The sequence below is a fragment of the Azolla caroliniana genome, unplaced genomic scaffold (assembly GCF_043228905.1).
Source record: "Azolla caroliniana isolate FFs.n. ecotype wild unplaced genomic scaffold, voAzoCaro1.0.p SCAF_7, whole genome shotgun sequence".
Classification (NCBI taxonomy): Eukaryota; Viridiplantae; Streptophyta; class Polypodiopsida; order Salviniales; family Salviniaceae; genus Azolla; species Azolla caroliniana.
In genome coordinates this window covers 2,427,263-2,453,994 of record NW_028230442.1, presented here as the reverse complement: position 1 = coordinate 2,453,994, position 26,732 = coordinate 2,427,263, and the positions used below count along the sequence as shown (strand labels likewise).

General features: G+C 36.9%; 1 protein-coding gene across 2 annotated transcripts; it reads left to right on the top strand.

Moving 5' to 3' along the window:
- Positions 1-6,681: 6,681 nt before the first annotated feature.
- Positions 6,682-26,385, top strand: LOC147861512 (uncharacterized). 2 transcript variants are annotated; one of them, XM_087322083.1, is made up of 16 exons: positions 6,682-8,439; positions 8,935-9,835; positions 11,606-11,761; positions 11,837-12,075; positions 12,161-12,297; positions 13,521-13,799; positions 14,570-14,728; positions 15,868-16,128; positions 16,661-16,801; positions 16,879-17,193; positions 18,907-19,077; positions 21,701-22,867; positions 23,074-23,175; positions 23,264-24,733; positions 24,834-25,038; positions 25,341-26,385. In XM_087322083.1, exons 1-16 carry the CDS (start codon positions 7,944-7,946, stop codon positions 26,348-26,350), a joined length of 7,209 nt encoding a protein of 2,402 aa, XP_087178209.1. In that variant the 5' UTR covers positions 6,682-7,943; the 3' UTR covers positions 26,351-26,385. The 2 variants fall into 2 exon arrangements, with proteins under 2 accessions (XP_087178209.1, XP_087178208.1); XM_087322082.1 differs by having other exon boundaries at positions 14,564-14,728.
- Positions 26,386-26,732: the final 347 nt, after the last annotated feature.

Below are 26,732 nucleotides of genomic sequence, written 5' to 3'. Positions count from 1 at the left end.
CTTCAAGTTCCTTCGTTCTTTGAATCTTTCATATCCCGCTTTATTCTTAGACATCTTTGCATCCAATGTATTTAGTATTTACAACGTATTTTCTCATGAACAAAATTGACTTCACAATATCGATGTACCTTGCATGAGTTCATCTTTGTGGCACGTTTGGTTTATTTGAACTACTATTTTATTTCCTATCTAGGGTAGTTTAAAACTATGTGTCGAAAACATCACCACAACGCGTCAACTGAGTTAAACACTATGTTAAATATGTCAAACATTACTATTCGTAAGATGAAGTCAATAATAAAACGATAATCGCACCTCGATTGAGTTGAATACTTAATCGTAATCACTCATGTTTTAATTAAGGGAAAAGAAGAGAATGAACAATCTAGATTAGACGATAGGAAAGGGACTCTAGAGTTATGTTTGCCGAAAAAGAAACTAAAAAGTTGGAAAAGGTGACTTTTATAGCTTTTTTTTACAATTGTCCCCTTCACATTAGACTGGCCATTTGGCATAAAACTTTATGAAAAAATATGTTATATTGCCCCCATTTCTTAGTATTGCCCTTAGTGTAGTACCCATGTGGATGCACATATATTCATAGGTCATGCAATGTATGACGAACATTTAACATCCTCCCCAACCTAATGAGTGCCCACTCCTAGTTCCATTATACTTAAATGTTGACCACATGGATGGATAAGGTTTTAGAGGAAAGGAAGAAGAAACAAGGTTTTCAAGTGTGGAGGAAGAGGGAAGATTGTTGAGAATTGGTTTGTGGGAGAGGTAGAGGTGGGTGGTGGGTAATTTAGTGAAAATATGGGTGAGGGAAAGGGAGACACATTGATTAGGCAACAAGGAGCACTATATGTGTTTAATGTGGAGGAGGGAGGGAGGAAGATTGGGTGTCTGATATGTGTGTGGTGATTGTGGAGGGTTATGTCACCTCGAAGTCTTATTGGTATAATGAGGGTCGATGGTTAGTTGTGTCTAAACACCGATCTTGGGATGTTAAAGGGCACTTACTAAGGACGAAGGCGAGGCTCCCACTGAGGTGGTAAGATGTTTGGAAGTGTGGAGTGTCATATGCAAATGACAAGTTGGTGCAATGTCAAGAAATGAGGAGTTGCATGTGAGTCATTGTCAATGATCACATTAAAGGTGTTGATGGAGTCCATTTTGGCACAGAGCCTCTTATCTTCACTACATTCATGGTCACACAAACATGATAAGCTTGGCCAATGAAAAAAGAGGGTTGGCTACAACCTCATGGAGTTAAGGTAGTTAGGCCAAGACCAACACGGAGGGAGAAGGTAGTGAACATGGTTCCAACTGGCGGTGGTTCGGGAATCTTAGTAGACCGGGTGGTCATTGAACCGATATCCAAAACAACAAAGATATTTAAAAAAAATAAGTGAATGATATGCTTAGTTATGGATTTATGAGTCGTGTATTTATGACAAGATATGTCTAATATGATTATGGGTAGGTAGTAGTATAGGGAGTATGATTATTAGTAGTAGGAGTACAACATTTAGTATATTTAAAAATAGACTTATTATTACCAAGATTGATATTTATATTTGTATGATTAGGACTAATGAGTGACTCTACTTTACATAAGGATATTTTATGATGGTTAGGGAGTGATGCAAAGAAAATAGGGTAGGGGTGTGTAAGAGGTTTGTGTTGCTTGGGTGTTGTTCTTTGTCTATTTAGTTTGTGAGTTGAGAGCTCTCCTCTAGAATTTTGGTGGACGATATCTTTTCTCTGGTTGTCTACATATAGTCTCATCATACACTCATTCTAGGGGTGCTTATACACTAACTTGACCCATTTGTTATATTTGTAACTCGAGTTTTGGGTTTCAAACCATAAGTGACATTCGTGAGCCCTTGTTGTGGGTGTTCATTACTTAGAGGGGTGTGTCTGGTGCTTATGTTCTCTTAGATGGAGATGCATGTAGTGGTGGAGATGAAGAGGAAGATGGAATTGAAGATGGGGATGGAGGTGGAGATAGAAGGAGAGTTTATAGGAGATGTGAGTGCAACAAGAGAGCTAAAGATGTGAAATTGAGGAGTGGCAATAAGGATCGAAAAAAATGTTTACCCAATACTATCTATACATACTATGTATAAAGGGATATATTCAAAGGTCGAGGTAGAAAACTTAAGTGATATACAACCTAGTATACGCAACAAAAATGATATATGTACACAACCCTATACATTGTACATCCATGGGTAGAAGTTAGCATGAATAGCAGACATAAGGAAAACTTGGACTCGTGTGAGGGTGTTTTTGAGGGGAACCAATCACAAGGGCCATTAAGTCACCGAAAGAAAATGGTGGCTATTGAAACTATTGTGGTTGAATACCTTGGGAGTTGTTTAGCCTAGGTGACTCTTCATGGGGACCTTGTGGTGGTGGGTGGACCTTGGTCGAGGGATTTAGAAATGGTTTAGCTCATAGGTAGGCATTGACCTACGCCTAGGTCACTCACTATGTGAATAGATGTTTATGGTGGATGGACTAGCTTGTTGACCTTACACACACTACATACAAGAGTGCTTAATGGTAATCACTAACTCTTAAAGCGAGTAAACGAAGAGAAGATAATGAATTTTCTAGTTTCATTATAAGAAAGGGGCTCTAGACTTAATCACTCTTATTTCTAAACTTACGTAAGGAAAGTGATTAAAGGTTTGGCTAATGAATGCTTAACCTTACATTTTCACTCTTAAAGTAAGTAAGGGGAGAGAAGAGAATGAACACTCTATTTTAGACTATAAGAAAGGGGATCTAGACTCAATCACTATCCTTTCTAGACTTAAGAAAGAATGGTGATTAATGTTTGGCTAATGAGCGCTTAACCTTAATCAACTCATTCTTAAAGTAATGATATAGAAGAGATTAAATTGCAACAAAAAATATTCCAAGAGAATAAATGGGAGTGAGATGTTGATGCTCCCATTTGAGATTCCCATTGCAATTGATTAGACGAAAGTTGTTAAAGAGAATAAATATGGGTGTTACATGGACATCAATTGCATATGCACTTCAATAACCATTATTTTGGACATCCCAATGCAATGGTAGTGATAATAAGGGCAATTCAAATTAGTAACCTAAATTAATAAAGACATTTATGCTTGTAAGAAAGGGGCTTGTATTCAACCATATGGATTTCACTATTGGGTGCTTGTAGGAAATGGGGAAATATGAAGCTTGGGAGATTTTGTTTTGATCAAGCCATACAACTAGATAATAATGGTGTGGCGGCATATGTTCTCATGGCTGATATATTTGGAAGTTTTGGTATGTTAGAGGATGAAAAAAAATCAAAAACATGATTCTTGGACAATGCAAAAATATGAACATGCCATGGATGTCTATGCCAATGAGCATATTATGGATGCCTATATTGATCATGGATGAGTTGATAGATTTGGTGGGTTTTATCAACACATAAACATGAACATAGCATTAATATCTATATCAATGAACATGTCATGGATATATTTACTGATGAGATTAACATGGATTTGTATATCGATGGTGGTTGTATATGAGGGAACCTAAATTTGCAACCTATGAACATGCAATGAAATTTCTGCCCATATTGCATATATCAAGGGGAACTGGAGTTCACAAATCAAGGGTCATGAACCCAAGCTCAGGGCTTGGAGAAAGCAAGGAATATTGACATCAATGTACAAAAAACTATGTGTGGTTATTGTATATACACATCAAATCGGCCATGTTGAGAGTACAAGGGAATCGGTTGGTATATCCAACACAACATTTGTATTTCTTATGATTTTATAATACGAGGGTGTATCTTTTTGTCAAAAAGAAAGAAAGAAAGAAAGGGGTTAAAATGTTATGTGAGGATTTGGAGGACGTAGTTTTGATCATTTTCGAAACTCATTTGGGTTGCATAAATCCTTGAGTGGAAGAGGCAACGAAAAAGTGTATGGAGGGAAAAACTCAACGCTCGTTGAAATTGGTTTTCGTGCATAGGATTTGTAAATTCGGAAAAAGAAAACCATATGCATATTTACAATAGTTCTCTTATGACGAAAAAACATAGTTCATGATTGCACATGGTTTTGTATTTCCGAGAAGAACAAATCGAGTTCCTACTTACTCATCCATAGATTCTCTATTTTTAGGAAAACAATTAGAGTTCAGGGTCACATAATATGGTTCTCTAATTTTAGGATAAAAGCAAAGCTCGTGCTCAGACATAGGCTCTCTAATTTTAGAAACAAACACGAGGTCACGTGACATGTAGGCTCTCTAATATTAGAAGAAAATACAACTTCATGCTCACACACATGTAATGTTAAAAAATTTATTTGCAATCTAAACAATTCGTCATATGTCATTGTAACCTTATCTCCTCTATATTTCCGTTGCTTATTGTCACTTGCCACTCTTGAGCCAGCTTGTCAAATTTAGTCCATTGATTAATCTTGCATGAATTTTATCTCCTTCTCAATGCTCATCTAACCTTTCAACCATCCCTTGATCACGATAGATGTATATCCTCTAGATAGGTCTTCTGATGTTCATCGTGATAGTGTATGTGTGCGCTCACAAAATATAAGTCAATAATCGACACATAATATTATTAAGGCAATAAGTTAAAGGAATAATGGACGAAGTCAACATGAACTTAAAAGAATGATTGTTACAACATGTTGTTTTCATGTGTTCATCAATAGAGTTATATTAGTTACGAAAAGAAAACTACCATATATAAGTCAAAGACAATGATTTTGGGATCTCAATCAAGATCCTAAAGGCATTAGAAGTTGCGTGTCGAAAAGGCCAACACAAAATGTGAGTGTGATGCCTTTGCAGCTCACATATTTGTATATCCACAAGTGATAACATCCCAAATGTTTCCAACAACATGATTTGCCAGAGTAACTCATCTTTCCATGGCCTATGGATTTGCATTTGTCCCCAAGATTGTGCCTCACATATGAAGGTGTTACACATACATGCCATAACTTGTGTCACCTTGAGAGCTCAAAAACTAATTGAAGTGCAACGAAGGGAAACTAGAGTCTGACGTAGGGAAAGAAGGCTCATGGGAAGAAAAAGGGTCTGGGTGGGGGTTGGTTGGATTATTGGCCATGGAAGCCGAAGGCGTAAAAAGATTTTTATCTAAATAATAGATGTCAAACTTATCCATTTTTTGTCTTTAAAATATCATGGCCGTTTTTGGCATGCTCAACCACCAAGATGGGTTTATTTATTTATTTGTTATATAAAGATATCTTGTCATTAGTATAACCAATTTACAAGATTTTAAAACCTCAATGTGATCGGCGGGGGAAACAACCATTTCGGTGGCTGAAAATGCCAATAAGGAGTGTCGTAATTGGATGTCATGAATGGAGTCGTTGTCCAGATAATAAGAAACTCATTCCGTTGACCAATTTTAGCCTTAGAATCTCCAACTATACCATCCCATTGACCCTTCAAAGTATGAACTATCTCCAACCAAATGTTTGAAACCACTTCACTTGGTGGTGTTTCGAGTTGATGAAAAACGAGAGAGCACCAAGCCTTCCAAATGTGATATACAATGGTATTACTCAGTATCTCCCATACTGGCTGGACTTCCTTCCTTACTCTTGAAAATTGTAATGATAGCAGTGGTAATGTATGAAGACTTCCATATTTAGTGTAAAACCCATGGTCCATAGATTCATTGTCATAATGGAACGCATCACGGACAAGTGATGTCCAAACCACCATGCCCCAAGTGAAAACCAATGGGGGAAAATAATTAGCGAAAACTCTAAGGAGTCGTTGCCATATCTATTGAGACTCAATGCATTCCCAAGATGGGTTGTTCCCCTTGCCATCAATCAGTCTTGATAATTACAATCTAAGTATATCTGACTATACTAAATTACACTGTAAGTATATTTGTTTATACTAATGAATGGATATCCTTAAACGATAAAATAAAAATTATACGAGTCTTTAGCCTCTAATTAATACATACAAACCTCTCAATTTTCCCACTCTCTCAAAGAAAAGCAAGAGAAGGAGCATGTATGTATCTCGCTACACATATGTATACATACATAAACATAAACATAAACATACATGTACATACATCATATGCAATACACGCATACATACATACATACATACATGCATGCATGTGTACATATGTATATACATGTACCTACATCATACATACATACATACATACATACATGGATACATACATAACATAACATAACATAACATAACATAACATAACATAACATAACATAACATAACATAACATAACATAACATAACATAACATAACATAACATAACATAACATAACATAACATAACATAACATAACATAACATAACACAACATAACATAACATAACGTAACCATACTTATACATACATCATATTCACCGCACATGCACGCACATACATACATACATACATACATACATACATACATACATACATACATACATACATACATACATACATACATACAACACATATATACATGCATGCATACATACATACATACATACAACACATATATGTATACATACATACATACATGATGTATGTAATCTCTGTGCACATGGATGCATCACCTCACATGGCCATATTTATAAATTTGTTTTGGTCATTCTCTGTGCGAAGGCGGGCGGGCGGACGGACGATCGATTGATCCATGGTGCCTGCATGATTTTCCACAGCAACCACTACGGCCATCGCCATCGCCAGACTTTCTCAGAGAATCTCCGTGAAGCATCTGTGAAGCAGAAGAAAGCATAGAAAGAAAGCAGAGAGACGTTTTGTACAGGTTTTTCGTTGCTCTCCATAGCTTGATTTGTTCACAGAGTTCCTTAATACATCCTTGCAACAGACAGAAGAAAGAAAGAAAAAGAAGAAAATAAAAAGAACGCAATAAGAAGGACGGATGATATTTATCTGGCAAGACTATCAAAGGTCTTTTCTGCCATAGCCAGATGTCCTAGCAGAGTTAAATTAAAAATTTCTGGAGAAAAAAGAAGAAAGGAAGAGGAAACGAAGATGCTTTTGCAGGTTTTTCTGGAATGTACGATTCAAAGGTCTGTTTGCCATTGGGAGATTTGCTCACGTAATTCCTTGACATTCCTGAAACCGAAATAAGAGGGATGAAAGGAGACATATATACAGGTTTTTCTGGAAAAGACAATTATAGGTCCTCTCGCCTCAGGCTCACTTATTCAAAGAATTGCTTGTGTTTCTGCTTTCTGGTGGAAAGAAAACGCACCAGATAAGATTGAAGTTTGTTTTTCTGTTCCATTCACTGAGTACAAATCCTGCGTTTGCTCCCCACAGCCGTACTTGCTAGCACAAATTATTACATTCCTGACACTAACAGGAGTAAAGGAAGGTTTTTTTTTCTTTTCTGTAAGAAGCCTTCATGATTTATATCCTGATTGGACGAAACCTAGCTCAAAATCTTCGGGCTGCCAGGAGTATGATTAAGCCACATCAGAGCAGGATTTTCGACAGCTTTTTCACTGGATACAAATTAAAACCTTGATATCCATAGCCAGATATTCCCACAGAAATCCTCAACGTATTTTTCTCGTACTCCTGACGTTTTCTTGCCAGAAGCTGTGCCAGAGAAAGATTTACCCTGAAGAAATTGTTATATGCTCTGCAATATTTAGGATTTCTGGGGATCCTTCAGTGCGCCAGGTTCCCTCTTGCAGCATTGCATTTCGTTTTGCTTCATTTCCTTGAGTGTTCAGAACCATTTCTGTTTCTTCTGTTATTCAAATGATTTTACTTCCATTGATCAAAGATTGCCGAGAAAATGGAATTGTGATTAATTTGAACTAGAACTATACTTCGTCATTTCTAGTTGTGAGAAACTCACACAGTTTGCTTGCCCAAATAGAAACCATGGCTCGGCAGCCTGAGGCAGAGGATTCTGCTGGAAATGTGTATTTTCTGCACGGTTGGAGGGATGATGAGGATGAAGATGTGAATGTGGAGAGCTCGAAAGGAAGCAGTAGGGATGAAATATTGCCGAAGTCTGTTGAGCCAACACCAGTTAACTTAAGTAAGACATTGGATTCAGCAGAGGTTTCAGGTGAAGAAGAAAATGCCGAAGGAGGAGAGGATGAATGTGATTCTGCTCTCATAAAGACACGATCATCGAACATAGCAAGAAAAGGAAGTCTCAATTTCTCCAAGAGGAAAATTGTCATTGATGACAAGGTTACAGAAGATGCAGGAAATACACGGGTTTTACCAGAAGAAACATCAAAAATGAAACTGTTATCAGAGCTGACACAGCAACAGAAGAAATTGAATGAGAGGAAAAGGTTAGATGCAAGGAAATTCAGGAACCATTTTGCAGCGAAACTTAGCAGATCCAATAGATCTAATATTGAAGGTAAGTAAGTCGAGAGTCTGGTATTATGACATTATGATGATCTTGCATTATAGTTGTTATTGTAAGAAGCTCGATTTCTCATGCTCTTACAATACTGATGTGAGGACCATGGTAGTCCGGTTATACTACCATGTGTGTACATGGAGATTAGGGATTAATATATAATCTTGGTACTAACTTTTAGTGAATCCCCACATGTGAATGCTATGTTTAGAAATAGGGCTTGCGGTGGATGACTACATATTGAATATGGATGCTTGGATTAAAGTTGGTGTCATCTGTTAGGATAGTGATGCCTATATTGATAGGGTTATCATGACTATTTTTTCAGATACTCTTTATAAGCTTTGTGCCATCAATTTTGGATGGACGATATTAATTAGATTCTGTGAAATACTCAAAGATTTTCTTGTTATTTCGTATAGAAACTGAAAAACTTTACATTTGAAACTAGGGCCTTCTTTTCTTATGAAATGCCATGTGGTAATGATGCAGGTGAAAAGCAGGGTGTTAGTTCAGCTGAATCTGGAAAAGTTAAGGGTTCTGTGGACGTATCAGTAGGAAAATCTTTTATGGTGACCAGATCAATGCCCCAGAGAAGTAGCTCAAGTGAACAAGAACAAGAAGCATTGACGTTGCATGTAAATCTCACAGTTGAACAGGACAAATCATCTGATCTAGTATGTGATGTGGACTCCGAGGAAGATGGAAATAGCAAAACTGCTACCAGAAAACCAAACCAAGTACGCAGAAAAGAAATACAGGGTAGAGAAAATATTCAGGTTGGAAAGACAAGAGCGTCTGCTAGGAAAGCTGGATTGGACCCTGAAATAAATAGAGAAAATATTGTCAAGTCAACTGATTGCTATGAGAAGTTTGAAGCGAATGTGTATGGGCGCTTAAAGCGGGCAAGGAAGGATAACAAGCAGAAAGGTTATATTCCATGGTCAGATTTTGGAAGAATTTCTCTGGAAAAGGGTGTATGTCCTAAAGTTGAGGCTGTTGAAGACAGTATATCTGGTACAGAAATCAATATTAGTTCCAAGGAATCAAGGGAAGGTCTTGACAAAAAAAAGGTGACTATTCCAGCCAATTGTCAGAATGGTGGATCAGTGGATGTTAGTGATTTTAACGATGTCGTGAACTTGGATGATGGTCATGATATTAAAGCTTTGAAACTGGGTACTGAGGCTTTATTGCAGCTTACTGAACAAAATACAAGTCCAGAGATCCAAGATCATGTGATGCAATGTAGTGAATCTCCAGAAGCCACAGAAGCAGGATTATTAACTCAAACTGAAGTATCAGGGCAGAAGAGCGATATCTGTTTGAAGGATGGAGAAACTGAAGAGATATTGTCTGATAACCAGAATGAGCATCCTCAGAAGCATTTTAGGTAATTATTCTTTACTTACCCTATTTTAGTTGTTTGAGTGCATACTTTATCTTAATTATTTATTGTTTTATTATTATTATGTATCCTTCATGACTTATTACAAATGATTATGAGAGTCTCGTTTTAAATATGATTGAAATTTTGTCTTTCACTTACTTGGCTTCGAAAGGAGGACAATGTTTCCCTGATTAATTATTTGCATACATTTTTCTCTTATATCCCCTTGGACACGGAAAAGCTTAAATTCTTGTTGATCATTTAAGATAAGAATCTTAGGGGACAAAAGAGGTGCTTGGGCCCTAAGAGTGATTCTAAATGCATCTGAATCTAGTTTTTGAAAGAGGCTGGGATGTGCAATCCATATGCCTACAGGATTTCCTTTGAAACATCACAATTGTACAAAATGTGTGCTTGAGCCCCAGAATTGATTCTAGCTGAAGCTGAGTCTAGTTTCCAAAAGAGATTGAGATGCATCATGCCCATGTGTGTGATATTTCATTGGAAATATCACAATTGTCCATAATTACTAATAAATAAAACTATTTTTCAGAATTTTTGTAGCGAATTGTTTTTGTACTCCAGTATGATAAGGGATCAGGAAATTTATGTGTCAAGCATATGCATCTTATGCCTTCTTTCTGAAATCTATTCTAACTTCATAAATCAGTTGAGCAATTTCACGTATTACAGTCATCAAAATATGCAATGACAAGAAGTGATACATATATGCCTTTGTCTTGGATGAGTTATGGAATATGATAAAATAAGACAAGTTGAGAATTTTGATGCAAGTACTGGTCACATATATGGTACCCTCTCTTGGCATTGACTAATTGATGTTTTGATATGCGCTTTTGAGGCTACCAAGTTATTCTGTACAAGAAAGATCTAATCAAGAGTAAAACCACCCAAGTTTACACCCTCCATGAGGTATGTCTTAGTTGAGCAAATAATAAAGCTATTGAGTAGGGTAAGGAAAATGCTTTGAGACTCAAGCTCAAAAACTGATATAAAAATGGACCATTCATGGTTCTAGGAGTTCTTGTCAGTACAGAATTCTTGCATATTGGACCTATGAGTTGCATTTCACCTTTATTGCCGTATGATGAAGTCGGAGGCGTCTACCCTTATTACTAGAAATTTAACAGAGGAAGCATCAACTTAAAATTTGCAGGAATCTTGACTAATCTCATAGCAGCAACCATAAACTGAAACTTCTTATACAGAATACTTAGCTGTACAGGTTCCACGAAATATCAGATCCAAGACAAGGATCTCTACATGTTCAGACTATTTCAAAATCCGGGGATGCCATGGACAAGATAAATAATACGGAGTTTGAGAAGAAGCATACCTTTTCTACATGAGCTTTTAGAAATCACTCATATTGGAAAAATACAAGTTTGGTTTGGAATGACTTTTTTGACACTAATAAACAGGCAAGAATCACACAGTGCACAATATTCGGTACAATCTCTCCCATGCCAAATATGGAGCCATGTGTGCAAAAGGGAAGGTTTAGATAACAAAAGTCCAAATTTGTACAATAGCAATCTTAATTGTATGTGCTTGAGTCATTGTTATACTTGAGTTGATGAAAGATTCATCATTGCCAATATACCTGTCTTTTATTAACACCTCATTATTTTTACTATCTTAATCTCCTTGTATATTAATATTAATATTTATTGAGTATCACATTTTAGATGTTTTCCAACAATAACCCTTGCATTTATTTTACAACTTTTGATGGAGGAAATTTTTCTACAGGAATAATTCACCAGTAAGAACAATGCTGAAAACAGAGTCAGGAAAGGAAACAGGATTTGACAGTGTACAACCTGGAATTCAGATTATTCAACAATGGGGTGTCAGAGATAATCATGACAGTGTCTGTAATAAATGCAAACAAGAAGGAAAGCTCATGTAAGTTTTCTCGTTTGTTTCTTTAAATAGGTATAATAGTAGTCCATGAACATACTGACTGAAAACATTATGCAGATGTTGTGACGGGAAGGATTGTAAAATAACATTTCACATAGGATGTTTGGATCCTCCTCTGAAGGATGTACCCCCAAATGATTGGTATTGTCCTGATTGTGCTTATAAGAGGATTGCTTTTGGAGTGCATTCTGTTTCAGAGGGTATAGAGTCGATTTGGGATGTAAAAGAAGATGAAAGCTGCATCAGTGAAGGGGAAAACAACATACACCAAAGAAAAATAAATGAAAATGTTCCTGGTATCTACACGACTCCTCTTTGTTGTGCTTTACAGTTCAAAAGAATCATTATTGTTCACTGAAGCACATTGTCTGCATGAAACAGAACTTGGTAGCACTGTATATTTTGTGAAGTATAGGGGTGTGTCCCATTCTCAAAACATATGGCTGGCTGAGGCCACGGTTCTCAAAGAAGCTCCCAAGCTTCTTAGCAGTTTCAAGAAAAAGCTTGAACAAGGCAAGGTAATATGCGACTGCATTTTATGTGGATTCTTTGCTATGCAAAATATTTGAAACTTCAACAGCATTTACAAATCGTTAAGATGATGGCAGTAACTATATGAGGTCTTAGTTTCTTCTTTACTGTTCGTTGAGTATGATAAACAACTACATCTTGTATTTCAAGTTCCCTACTCTAAAAAGACAAATAATCTCAAATGGTAGTATCGCTAATAACTTTCTCTGAGTCTATAGTGGGATATGTGAGTGTAATTATTGCTGGAATTTCATAGGTATTTCCATTTTTCTGCATTATTGCAACCATTTGTATATTTGTGATGAACTGATTTACTATTGTATATTTGAAGAGGCTGATATTTTCATCATATGCCATCAAATCTGTATTGGCTGTTATCTTAGAAAATCTGTAGTTATCTCTTCCTTTGATGCTTGCGATTTTCGTATGAATTTTCATTTAGAAAAAGCTGGTGCAACATGTGGCACTTTGTATTACTGACTTCATATTGGTTTAAAAGATTTAATATGCTTATTGAAATATGAATCTTAATGCTACATTGTGCGTGAGCGCTGTAATAAGTATGTGCACCCCACGAGTTGAACTTCTCATGTTTAGGCTTGTATATTCATCTGTGTGTACATATAATTTATTTTCTTTGATTAATAAGTTTGAGTGTGCTTCCTCTTCTAATGTTCGTGGTTTCATGTAAGCGAATCTGTATTGATTTAGGCTATTAACCTGCATGTATTATATATTTGTTTTACACAGCTAAATTTTGCAATCAGGTCTTCATAAACTGTTTTGTTCATTGCCCCCTCCCTCCCTAGAGGCATGGGTAGTCTTCTTGTCTTGTCTTATAATTACAAATGTTTAGACTTAAATGATGCTCTTCCACTCCCATTAGAGAACTGCATCTGCCAGCTTTGAAATCATCATATATGTCATTGCCTGGTTCAATTAGAGATGACAGATATATTCCAGCATTTTTAGTTTTAATGATCAGGCACTGAAGCTGGGTAGTGTTGGTCACACCTGATCACATATGTTCAGCTGTTTAGTTTTAGAAGCTAGAGGTGAGCTATTATTCTTTCGCTACAGCCATTGATAGAGTTGTCAACGATTGTGCGTTTCATAAGCTCTCATAGGCCATTCTAGATTATTTAGTCATATAAAGGTATACACTAAGGGTTGAAAGTGCTAGAATAATCATTTTGTCTGTTTTCTACAGACGGCCAAGTGGGATCCAGACTGGGCTAACCCAGACAGAGTAATTGGAAAACGAATAACAATGCTCTCCAAGAGACTTGAAGAACACATCGGAGAATCTTCTCTGGGTGAATCTGCCAGTTGTGTGGAATGGTGCATTAAATGGAAAAATTTGGGATATGAGTTCTGCACTTGGGAATTTGCAGACAGGACTCCTCTTGATAGCATCCAGATGCGAGAGTTAATAAAAGACTATGAAGCTCGATCTGGGAGAGTAAGAGAGCGTAACAAGTCTGTGAAGGTATACATGATTACTATTTCGGTATTTTCAATTGTGCTCTAATTACACAGCAAATATAGAGAAATGCATTAGGAAGTTTGTAAGAGTGCCTTAATGCTCATGCTAATGCATAGTGTTGATGCTTAGTTCTTCATTTATGAACATCCATTTAGCTTCATTATCAGAATTTGTCTACCCATATTGTCATATCTACGTTGTGGAAGCCGAAAATTTGCCAAATGTGACTAATAAGAACCACTAATGTCTATTTTAACTCGTGCTCATAGATAAGATAATAGATAGATGGAATTCAAAAATAGCGGTTACCCTAATTGACAAAACAATGAATATGTGTCATCAACACTGAAGATCCTTAAATTTTAGTGATGCTAGACTTATTTACTTATATTGTTTCAGAAAATTGAGAATTATGACACATTGGAATTCAAATTTCTTTTAACGAATATGAGAAATATACACATCTAAACCAGTGGTTAGGCATGTAAACAGCCTCTGATACATGTGTCATAAAATTTTCACACTTCTAAATATGTTTTATGTTCTTCACCACTGCACCTTCTCAGAAATTGCTGATTCATGGTAATATCAGTGGTATATGCATGAGATGGACTATACTGCTTCAATTTTTAATGATCTCTTTAAAATTTCCAGTAACAAATTCCATAAAATTATCCTTGTTGAAATGTTAATAAGAAAACTTAATGGTTACTTGATCTCGGAAGAGCTTGCACTCTAATTTTATAGCTGATCTAGTTGACTGCTAGTTGCAGAGTGGGAATCTGTCTGCAAGTGCTCTTTCAAATCTCCGAATACAATATCCTTGGATGAGGGGAGAAAATTTTCAACATGACCAAACAGAGATAATACCGAGGCTCTGTCGTTTCTGGCAAAAACGCACACATGGCATTTTCATGAATGAGATACAGCAGGTATGTTTTAGGGTGTGTAAATGTAAACTAGCTTTTCCACAGAAAAGAACTTAAAAGCATAGAAGCTGTATTTAGTATTGTCTTCCCACATCATAAAGTGGATCAATATTATCCCCATGAGTGCTGGGTCTTGGTTGTTCAAGAAGATCTAGGAGTGCAGTTTCTTTATCTAACAATCATGCAATGAAGCATATTGGTAAGGGAACATGGAAAGTTTAATATTTCCCTGGAATCCTCAGAACTCATGAGATACTTGCATGTCATTGATTCCTCACTTTTTGGATGAGAATTGAGCTTTGCATTAAAAGACCTGCACAAACCAATGTCTCATGTATCACATGTTTGTACATATACTCTGTGCATGTGCGAATCCCCTGGGGCACATATTTTTCTTGTATGTTTTCTACATGGTCACTAGCATTAGCATGCGCACATTCTCACCCATATAGTTTACAAATGCATACTGTCACAAGGGTCAGAATGTAACCTCCTGCAAACATGCTCGACACTTTTAGAGACACTCAAGCAAGGCTAACACCTGGACCCAGTAAATTCAAAAACCGTGGCTTAATGCATAGAGGTCTCTATACCATTAAAAACTTTTCTTTTAAAACTGAAATTTGCTTTTGTGGCACTTTATACCACCCATTGCAGTTAAGAGTCAGAAGTTGAATCTGGGAATGAGAAATGAGAAAAATTTAATGAGTGAAAATATTGCAGCTTTAGGTAGTTGAGTATCCCAGGGCTGAGATGCAACAAAATATTTGAAATTGTGAGGATGTGATATACAAGAAATAGTAGAAATATGTAGACTATATCTGTCTGTGGAATACTGCCTGGGAATGCAACAAAATTGTTTGTTAATGGGGGAGGATGTTCTTCCTTACGCACATGCATTTGGAAACATTTGTGCCTAGAATAGAAGCGATCTAGGGGTTAGTACATAGAGGGATATTAACATGAATGCTCTTCTTTAATGAGTACTGATTGCATATAATTGTATGTAATGCAAACTGCTATTTCCTAGAGAAAATATTAGCATGAATACAGTTATATCTAATGACGTATTTCATCTGACTTCAGTAAATTCTGCTTGTATACATTTTTGTTTATGACACTATGTGTTTTTTCTTTTATAGGAGAGAATCACGGCAACCCTAGGGTTTCTGTTGTGCTTACTAAAAGAATTTCAGGTGGCAAATCCTTGTTTAGTTATTGTTCCACCACCTGTCTTGGAACAGTGGAGTGATGCTTTTCAGAAATTTATGCCAGCAGCAAATGTTATTGTATATGCTGGATCCAAAGAGGCACGGGAAATTATTCAAAGATATGAATTTTATAATGAGGATGGAATCTGCATGGTGCAGATTGCTCTTACGACCTTTGATACTCTGAATCTGGTAATGTACAAACACTAGCCTTGGTAAAAGCCTTTTCTTTTAAGCTCATAATACTAATTTGCGTACAGTTTCTGAACTTGAATGACAGTTAATTCTGTGATTATGATCGTGTACCTTCTCCTTAGGTGTTATCAACTTCTCGTACATGTTCTTGAAGTACTTGCATTTTTAGATTTCTTTATGTGTCCTCAAATATTCACCCAATTTTTTATATTTATACCAGACTGGCAATTTATGAGTATTGTCCAATTTCTTAAAATCCATCATCTCTGCCCACAATTTTGGTGGAATTTCAAATCATTGATTTCTTAGAACTGAGCTACTGGGTAGGGAACTTGAACAATCCCTGACAAATTTGAATTATGTATCTTATAACATTTTGAGCTCGAGCATGTCCTATTTGTATTTCAGTTTCTTTGGTTTAGTTTTGCAGGTTTATTCTTGTTTCTTCCTTGTGTATTTTGATCTAATTTTTCCCCCAATTATTTATTCTATCACTGATTTGTTTTTGGGGTAATATTTTATGTATCAGGATGTAGAATTCTTGAAAGGACTGGATTTTGAAGTTGTGATTGTGGATGAATCCCAACGTCTGAAAGGAGCCAAAACCAGTAAATCTCTCCGGCAACTGGCGTCTGTCTTCCGCTTACTTCTTTATAGTGAGCCTATTAAGGTCAGAGTTTTGCTTCTAATCTATCATCATTGGAAAAGTTAAAAAAATCTCAATTATTGGTTGGTTTTCTGGAACAGGAAACTGTAGATGAGTACCAGCACTTGTTGTCTGTTCTCTCTAACTTGGCAGGTGCAGCAAAAGAAAAGTCACATGAGGAAGATATGCTAGTTGAACTGAAGGCACGGGTAGCGAAACACATTGTGTATGAGTCTAAGCAAGACAATACTGAACCAACATATCCTAAAGAATTTTGGGTTCCAATGAAAATGACACTGTTTCAGCTGAAGCAATATTGTAAGTTCCTTGTAGAAAAGGCGGATACACTCACTCGTAGCAAACGTGGCAGTGATATTGTTTCAACACCAAACGAACTTTTGTTGAAGCTTCGTGAGGTACTTTCGCAAACTGACTTATGCTGAACCTCATCTATACAAAAGGAGTTAGTTTAGCTGCACAAGGCTTAGTCTTTTAATTAAAAGCCTATAATCACCCCAGCTGGTGGCCTGCTGCTCTTCTAAAACATCTCTCTTTTTCTTAAGTGAACATATTTTCTCCTGCCTAGATTTTTCATTTATCAAATGTGCTTCAGCAAGCTTTACATTTGTCACCACGTTTCCCTTCCTCATATCTAACCATCAGCAACTAGCATGGAGTGTTCCACTACATCAGCTCTTTAACTAACTCTTCCTTAGTTGATAACTTGATTCATAAATGTGAGAAATTTATCAGTGTAAACTTTACAGTTTCTTTCACCTCATCCCTAATGATAAAGTTGGAAGCTCAGATGGATATGATACGACTGACTTATTGGATTCATAAGCAAACAAGTTGCTTTCAAGTTTCCAACACTGTAGATCTGAGGCTGCGAACATGTTGCCATCAGTTATACGTCAAAAGCTTAGAATCATATTATTTAGTGGTAGCAAACATGGAGGAACATGGGTCAAAGCATTTAAAGTCATATAAGAACATTTCTAAATTTTGACAAATAACATGAAAGTGTTAGAAATATTGAGAATCGATTAGATAGGTATATAGAGTTACAATTACAGAGATGGATATATGAAAACAAAATTTCTATTACATATGAGAGTAGCTCACAATGGTAGTTTACCCATGCGCTCACACCTTAGAGCTTAGATAGGATATGGACCAACTCACTACAAAATTAGTGGGGACTGATGATCAATCCAATCACTGTGTAAGAAAGTGGATTATATTCTATGTTTGGTCTGAGTATAACATTAAATGTGCAAGTCAGTTGATAGTAGTGGAGATATTCCTTTTTTGTCAACTGACTTGTCATTTAATATGATCCAATTCCCTAGATATAGGCCAATGCTAGATAGTACTTATCTTGAAGTCAATGGCACATACTTCAAGACTAAGTACATCGTAATTTGCTCACAAAATATTCTAGTTGACTTGATTAGCCAATCCTATTACCTATTTCGCTCTTTCCTAAATACATTGTGTCCTACACATCTACGGTTTCCTAGATTAACACCTTATCAACCCATATGGTCGAGTTGCACACTAGCCACTCCTCATTTGGGGCGCTATCACAAAATGTGCACTCTAAAAGCACATTTGGGGATAGATTTACAACTTTAGGCTGATCATTGATTATATCTAACAAAAAGGCCATAAAATGAATAACAAGAAATTTAATAATAATAATTTTTTGAAATTTAATAACTCTAATGATAATAAATTAAATGATAAAATATATGATATAATGATAATAAATTGGATATATTGTAATGTGGAAGCTAGTAGATGCTGAATATATGTATCCTCACACTTGGTCACACCCCCTACCCCTCATGGCGGTACTCAACTTGCCCCAGCCATTTTGCCAAATTTGAAGTTCCTGTTCTCTAATTCCGTTTTTCAATGTGACAATGCATGCCGAGTTTGAATTTCACATTTTGATTTTCCATTGTAATGAGAGAGAGAGAGAAAGAAAGATATATTAACGTCTTTTAAGAGAGAGAGAGAGAGAGAGAGAGAGAGAGAGAGATTAACGTCTTCTAAGGCCAAAATTGGCCCATGAGTACACTGAGATCCTCTGACTAAATTCAGTGGCCATTTTGTTTTGGCAGTTTTGTAACCATCCTTTTTTGGTGAATACATCATATCAAGAGACTCTACTTAACCTCACAGCAGAGCAGTTACTGGATTTTGGAATTGAAGCGAGTGGAAAATTGAAACTTTTAGATAAGATACTTCATGCAGCAAAATCTTCAGCAAAACGAGTGTTGATTATTACACAGGTTAGATAATAGATCAGAATAACTACATGCAATAAAGTATGACAGACAAAAATATTTAGGTCATTATTTAAATACAGAATTTTGGATTCTTTTTCTGTGCTGTGCTTTATGCTGTTTAGGAGGTTTGATATTTTCATTACTGTATTTTCATTCTACCATAAACCTATTGTTTGACCATGCTCGATCCCTCCGGTATCTTAGTGAATTTCCATTTGGTTTTCCTATCCAGGGACAATAACACTACCATTAGCATTGTGGTTTACATTAGGTATGTTGTGGTTTATATTAGGTATATCCAGGGTTTACAACACGATTGCTTTGATGTTGCATTCGAAATATATGGCTTTACAACATTGTGCTACATTATTAAGATGAAGCGATGTCATTACTGACATACCTTACTCGTAATGAATTTCACAATGCACCCATGTCGTCTCCAAACATAGGTATAACTTTATTCTCAGGTATAAGCCTCTGGCCTTCAATTCAAGGGGCCTGTAACTTCAAGATACAGAAAATGAAGTCAACAGTTAGGAGATCCTGAGAGATCTTATAGGTTTTCATAAACGGTATTTTAACTCTTCATAAAATTCTTGTGAGACTGTAAATCTTAGTGACCTTATGAAATATACATTCACCGGACATTTCTGAGAAGTACTAGGGGTATCCCATCTTGTGGAATCCACAATTCAGGAACTTAAGTGAGTGAGGTATATTGATTCTACCGCTTTGTATCATAGGTTCCATCACAGCTGGGAAAGGGGAAAGAGTTTCCAAAACTAGAAATAAAATGGAGACACTCTGTTAACTTCTGGATATATATAGATATATGTATATTTGCATACATATACACATAGGTACACACATGTACCACATATAGTTAGCGCAATATACATATAATATGTGCTTATATTTAACTACCTGAGAATATTTAAAATGAGTATATATTCTATAGATTAGTTGGGATCCTACATCATATTCTTCATATGCATCATGTTTTTCAAATTCTGTGTCTATCACATACAAATTCAGGGATTGAGAGGAGTGGCATATATTGGTTCAGCCACTTTATATCATTATACATAGAGCTTCCTTGTCATTTCAGGTTGGGTCTAGAGTCTTAGTAAGTTTGTGAGTTTGGGCAATACTTCATGTTGATATACTCAAATGGGATTGTGGTTTGACTCATTTTTTCAGCATAGATAAACCACCTCACAAGGTCTGCACCACATCACATTTGTTGGAGATAGAGACTCAAATATAGGAGTGCATATGAGGAGCACGAACTATGCCACTGCACAATTTACTATGAGACCTGAGGACACTTTACTTCTTTAAGGAGGGTGATGGACTAGCCTTGTTGCACCTTTACTTTCCTCATTGTGAATGGGCAGGGATCAGCTTTGCCACATCTTTCACCTAGAACTCAACGAGCTCTCTTAGTGGGGTAGGGTATCCACAAGAATGATCTCCCTACCTTCACAGATGAAAACCACTTTATGAGAAATCTTCCACAGTCCACTCGACGAGTGTATTAAAAGATATCATATTGGTGGGGGACTTAAATGCTTGTACAGATAATAGTTAGTCATCCTTTCAGAAGGCAATACTACAATTAAATCACAATTTTTGTGGCAGATAAGAATAGATAGATTTCAAGAGTTTTTTTATTGATTCAGGCTACTTTCTACCACTGGAGTAAAAATGTTTTCCACACATGAAGTCCCTGTGCTCTACATTCAATAAGTATATGATAAGATATTCAAGGATGGAGACCTCTTATTGATGGGAAACTTCAATACTTGTACATGTAATAAATCAGTCATCCTTTCACGCTACCATATCATGAATATATAAATTGTTCATGATTTAATCACAAATTTGGCAGCTCTATTTCTAACTGTTGAATCACCATGTTCGTTACAGCCTTTATTTTGGATAGGTATAATACTTATCTAAATATCCTGCTATATCAAATTTAAAGATTCTAAAACATCTTAGAGAAAGCATCTAAAAATATGGTTGGCCAGCTATGACAAAAACATGACATTACATTGCCTTTATGAATCATATCAGAGACTTTGGATGTTTTATCAATTATTCCGAAAATTCAAATTCAAATATACATACATACATACATACATACATACATACATACATACATACATACATATATATATATATATATATATATGCTGTGTAGTTGTATCAGGCAAAGCTTTTCCCTTGCAATATTAAGGTTGCATGCTCAATGTTCAAATTCTGGGCAATAGGTTATTATAAAAATGCTATTATTATTGTTTAAGTTCATAAACACTACTAGTTTGCTCCTGAAAATGGCCCTCCAACATTGACATGCTAATAACAAGAGAGAAAACATATGGATAAAAGACCAAAGAAAACATTCAATAAAAAATGCAGGTAAACATTTTCTGATTCCCACATTGTAAACCCTCTGGAATGTATCCGGAAACTGTTATATTATAATGTGTTTACCCCCTTACGTTGCTTGTACAGTTCCTCAACACAGGGAAATATCTTTTTGCCATAAATGAATTGGCGCTTGAATTTTAATCATTGTCCAAGAATTATAGTTTTGATAAAGATGATTTTCATGATGCAGATACATTTGAGAAGTGGAAAAGGCAGTCAAATGGACATTTTAGATGACTATGTGCGTCAGCAGTTTGGAGTGAACTGTTATGAACGTCTTGATGGAGGTCTTCTTAGCAGCAAGAAGACAGCTGCCTTGCAGCGCTTTAATGCTACCGAATCTGAATGCTTTGTATTTTTACTTGATAGGAGGGCATGTGTACCTTCTATCAAACTTCGTTCTATAAACTGTATAGTAATATTTGATAGTGATTGGAATCCTCAGAATGATGTACATGCTCTCCTGAGAATGTATTCAGTTAGGGACTTGGAGCATGTTCCGATATGCAGGCTTTATTGTCCTCACACAATTGAGGAAAGAGCTCTCATTTCAGCTAGAAGGAACTCAGAACTTGATTCCAGCCACTATAACTTTACACTTGCATTGTGCCAAAGATTATTGAGATGGGGAGCTCAGAGGAACTTTGAAGTACTTGATAAACACAAGGAACAGGAATTACCATCTGAGGAGTTAGCTTACCCTATAGAAAGCATAAATTTTCTCCTTGGGATTGAAACCTGTCAATCAGGGATTGAAGTTGGTCCACATTGGAAGACTGGAATTTATCCGAGACAAGCTAATCAGTATAGTAAAGGACTTCCTCTTTTTGGAGAGAATGAGGAGGAGCTTCTAGAGGAAGAAGTTTCTCCTATAGAGTTTTGGATGGAATTGCTGAAGGATAGGCAAGCTGAAGCTACAGATGGACATGTTAGGGGACTGAGGACTCGAAAGAAAGTGCAATACCGGGAAGATCCTGTTGTCATTTCACATAACATGGAAGATTCTCAGGAAGAGGAAGAAGAGTCTCAAAGAAAGAAGCGGAAACTTGCTGACCCCCTCGAGCATAATGCAGTGAAAGGCGTGAAAGGGACTTCTGGTGAGACGGATTTACATTCTATAGATAATGAGTTGCATGAAAATTCAAGAGTGGGGAGCACAGGTGTAGTTAACACAGTGGTTGATAATGAAGAAAGAGGGGCTCAGGGAGTTACAGCAGGTGGTATCAATGGTGAACCTATTTCAAGTAGTGATGGCTTGAGTGAGACTGGTGTTGGTGGTGGAAAATCAGAACAGCAACAGCTGCTGCTAAGCATGAAGCCTGATCTTGAAAAGCTCTGTCTGGCATTGCAATTCCAGGTACTATCACAAAAGTATAGTTTGGGTTATATCTTTTTTCATTTGGGTGAGATTAGATGAGTGTTGGGAAGATTTTAACCATCAACAATCTTCTTCTAGTCAATATAATGCTTCAGTTCCTATTTTACAGTGTTACTCTGTGTTGAAGAGAAGAATTGAATGAATAGTAAAAATTCTTATGATGTTTGGTATGTTTCGTTTCCCAGTCAGACACTGCAGTACTTGTGGAGCAGCTGCTTTATTCAGTTGGGAGTTTTTTCAAGCTCCCCAAGGAGAAGAGTCTTTTACATGCTATTGAGTTATCACTGGTATTGGGTTATAAGTGATTACGAGCTTTCTTAACTATGGTTCTCCTTCATATTGTAATTCACATGACTGTTTATGTTTGTTAATCAGTGTTGGCTAGCTGCTGAGCGTCAACATTATTCAATAGATCGACATGCTACATTGGAACTAGCAGAGTCATGTTTTGGAGTACAACTTGATAAAATCGACACTGTTTATACCAGGTTAGAAGAGCGATTGAAAAAGTGGTTTGAACATGGAGGACACCAGTCTCAGGGTTCTAAATTGCGAGACTGTGATTTGGCTGTGGGAAAGATGAACCAACGTCCTCCATTGGATCAGCAGCAGCCCATGATGACTGAATGTGTGCCAACTGTCTCTAATTCAAGAGAACAGATTCCGCAGACATGTATGGTATCCACTTCTCAAGATCTGGGAGAGATTCTTGTTGATGCTCATAGACCTCAAATAGAACATGAGCTTCTGCTTTCTCAAAAAAGAGCCGCTATGCAAGAAAGAAAGAGGAGTCAACGACTGCAACTCCTTATAAATGCCCAGAAAGCTCAGATAATGAAACTAGATTCTATTGAGCAGTCTTACAAGGATAAACTGAAACGATGGTATGAAACAGCATGTTTCAAGGCAAGAACATTAAAGAAAGGAATCTCTACTGAGGCACAAATCTCTGCGATGTTTACAAGTGGTGTTGCAATGCTAGAAGCTGCTTTTAGGGCTACTCGGATTAATTTAGTAAATAAACAATATGAAGAGCGGGAAAAGGGTAACAAGGTTCTTGTTGCACAACATGATGAAGATGAAGATCCAAATATAGCTCTGGAAACTGGTGTAAGAAAGATCAATGAGAGAGAAATCTTTAATTCTCTTCCTCAGGTTTTAAAGGAAGTTTTAGAGAGTGGTGAGTCCTGTGGTGTTGATCAAACTGTCATTGGTTCCACAGTTGCAGGAGCTCGTGCGAGTAGCATTATATTAAACCCTAGAGGTGGGTCCAATGCATCAGTGCCATCATCACAACCTCAGCCGCATCCACCTCCACCTCCACGGCCATCATCACCATCCACACTACCTCAAGCCCAAACCCACACCCCACCTCAACCTCAACCTCAACCTCAACCTCAACCTCAACCTCAACCTCAATCTCAACCTCAACTTCAACCTCAACCTCAAGCTCAAATCCAACCCCAGCCTCAGCCTCAACCTTCACCTCCACTTCAACCTCAATCTCTACTTCGCTCTCAATCTCAACCACATTCTTTTACACGACAAACTCAGCTGTCACATGAAATATCTCAAGCTTCACCTTCTAATGTGAGGCAACATCATTTGAATGGGCTTCAAACTCCATTGGATTCCTCAAATGAGAGCACTCGAACTTTATCAAGTAATTTAACCTCTGTTCCTGCAATTTCACGGGTTGCTTCTAATAGGAATGTTCCAAGTAATCGAGTTTTACAAACTGTTCAGCCACGGACAACCCAGACATACCAAAATGATCCTTTGGCGCAAGAGTTTATTAGGCTGAGAAAAGAACAAGAAAAATTAAGGAACATCCATGAAGCAGAGGTGGCTATCTTGTTTAGACATAATGCTTGCTTTCATATTTTAAATCACTGGCTGTAGCTGATGATCACTCTTCTCTCTTTTTTTTGATGTGCTGCCACAGAAGGATAGAATAAAAGCGCAGTTTATGAAGGAGTTAGAACTCCTTTCAAAGAAGTATGAGGCTATGTTGCAAGAAGAAGATTCGACGTACACAAACAAGGTATCATCTCTGGAAGTCAACTTAAAGAAGGTAGAGATGAATCGTCGTTTGGCAGAGGTTTTTCGGCTGAAAAACTCAATGGACTCGTCCCCAACCACTACAACAGGTTTGTACTACCAAACTGTTCTGGTGTGTAGGTGGTGTCCTGTTTACTTAATTATGTCTAATATTTGCCAAAAGCTATAATTCAAAGTGTTTTAAAAATTGTTGGCTATTATCTAGGAAGAAATTAACATGTTTCTGGTTTCATTCATCAGCAATGAGATGAAAATTGGAGATCTTAGCCCAAAAATTCTGTACTTCGAGTTCTCGTAATAAATCAAATTGCCCAATCATTTATACTCACTAAATCTTCAAGGTTAAATTTTTTCCCTGCTTACCGTGTGCACTGTTGCTTCTGTTTTGCAGCTGCTACTGTAGTCAGTCTGACACAGAATCATCAGCAAACTCTGCCTATACATACAAGGGTCCCTTTGATAACACAGAGTATGGTGACAGCACCTGTTAGTAGTGGAGACCAAGGAAGGTTCATATTACCAAGTGTAGTGCGACCATCATTTGCAAATTCCACTATATCTCAGGGTGGTACTGTAGGAGTAAGTACAGGGACTGCAGCTAATTCACTTCAACCTCAAAGGCAAAATATTCAGCCTCAGTTATCCTCCTCCCAAGCCGTTCATGTGGCTACAACACCTGGTATAGGTTTTGGTCAATCAAGGACAAGTTCATATTCACCACATGAAACTAGAAATAGGGTTACAGTGCCTCTACCCCATAATCACTCCATGCAGAGATTGGTTGGACCTGTTGCTGGAGTGGTTATCAATAATGTGCCACAACCACCTTTGGTTACTACCAATGTAACTCAAAGTTCTTTGTCTACGAGTCATCACTCCAGGGGTGGTTATTCTCACCCCACATCAAATCAGATTGGTAGTGGCAACTCATTAGTTCAAGATTCCACACACAATGGCACTTCCACTTTCACGACGGCAGGTACACCTCATTGTAGCACTAATTCCCAAATGGATGCAGCAGCTGTTGGCTCTCTCCCGAACTCTAGCAATGCAGTGATTCCACAAGAAAACCATGGATCTTCAGGTGTAACCATTTTACCAGAAATCCCTTCAAATGCTAGTGAGAGTGAAAGGCCTGCATGTGACAACATTATTGTAGAGAATATGGCAAGGCCACCAGATTTGAATGTTGAAGAGGTTCTCCTAGCTCATGAAAACAGGTGTACAATATCAACTAGGCAAGTTATATTTGAGCATGCTAACCAGGATACCCTTATACAAACATCAATGCCATCACCCAATTTCCAGCCGAATGTAATTAATGTGATACCCCCTCCTTGTCCTGAGGCTAATAGGAACAACACTATTCTTGATGTAATTTGTTTATCAGATGATGACTAATTTAATGCAACCATTTATGGAATGTATTTTTACCATCTGTACCCAAATTAAATTGTAGGTTCTGTAGTTATCTTAACAGGGGAATGCTTGGTCCCATACGCCAATGAAGGTAGACATTCAATTATTTGTATTTTTTTTCTCTCCATGCTTTGTACATACAAGAAACATATGTAGATTAAATGGTAGAGAGTTTTGCAGAATGGAAAAGCGTGGAACTGAAAATGACCTCTTGGGAAAACTCTCGGGCACAATTTGTCCAATTGAAAATATAAACGTATATTTATGTTCATAAAGTAGTCATGGATATACAGCTCCATTTCCCTGTTCAGCTGAGCTAGTGTAGAGGGGTGAAAATTATAATTTATAACCATTTAAAAATGAC

What these genes read in the sequence shown, in the direction of transcription:
- LOC147861512 (XM_087322082.1), top strand. Translation starts at nt 7,944, where the DNA reads ATGGCTCGGCAGCCTGAGGCAGAGGATTCTGCTGGAAATGTGTATTTT. An exon ending in TCATGAATGAGATACAGCAG is followed by an intron (nt 14,729 to 15,867) that starts GTATGTTTTAGG and finishes TTTCTTTTATAG; the next exon opens with GAGAGAATCACGGCAACCCT. An exon ending in CCTTTGATACTCTGAATCTG is followed by an intron (nt 16,129 to 16,660) that starts GTAATGTACAAA and finishes TTTATGTATCAG; the next exon opens with GATGTAGAATTCTTGAAAGG.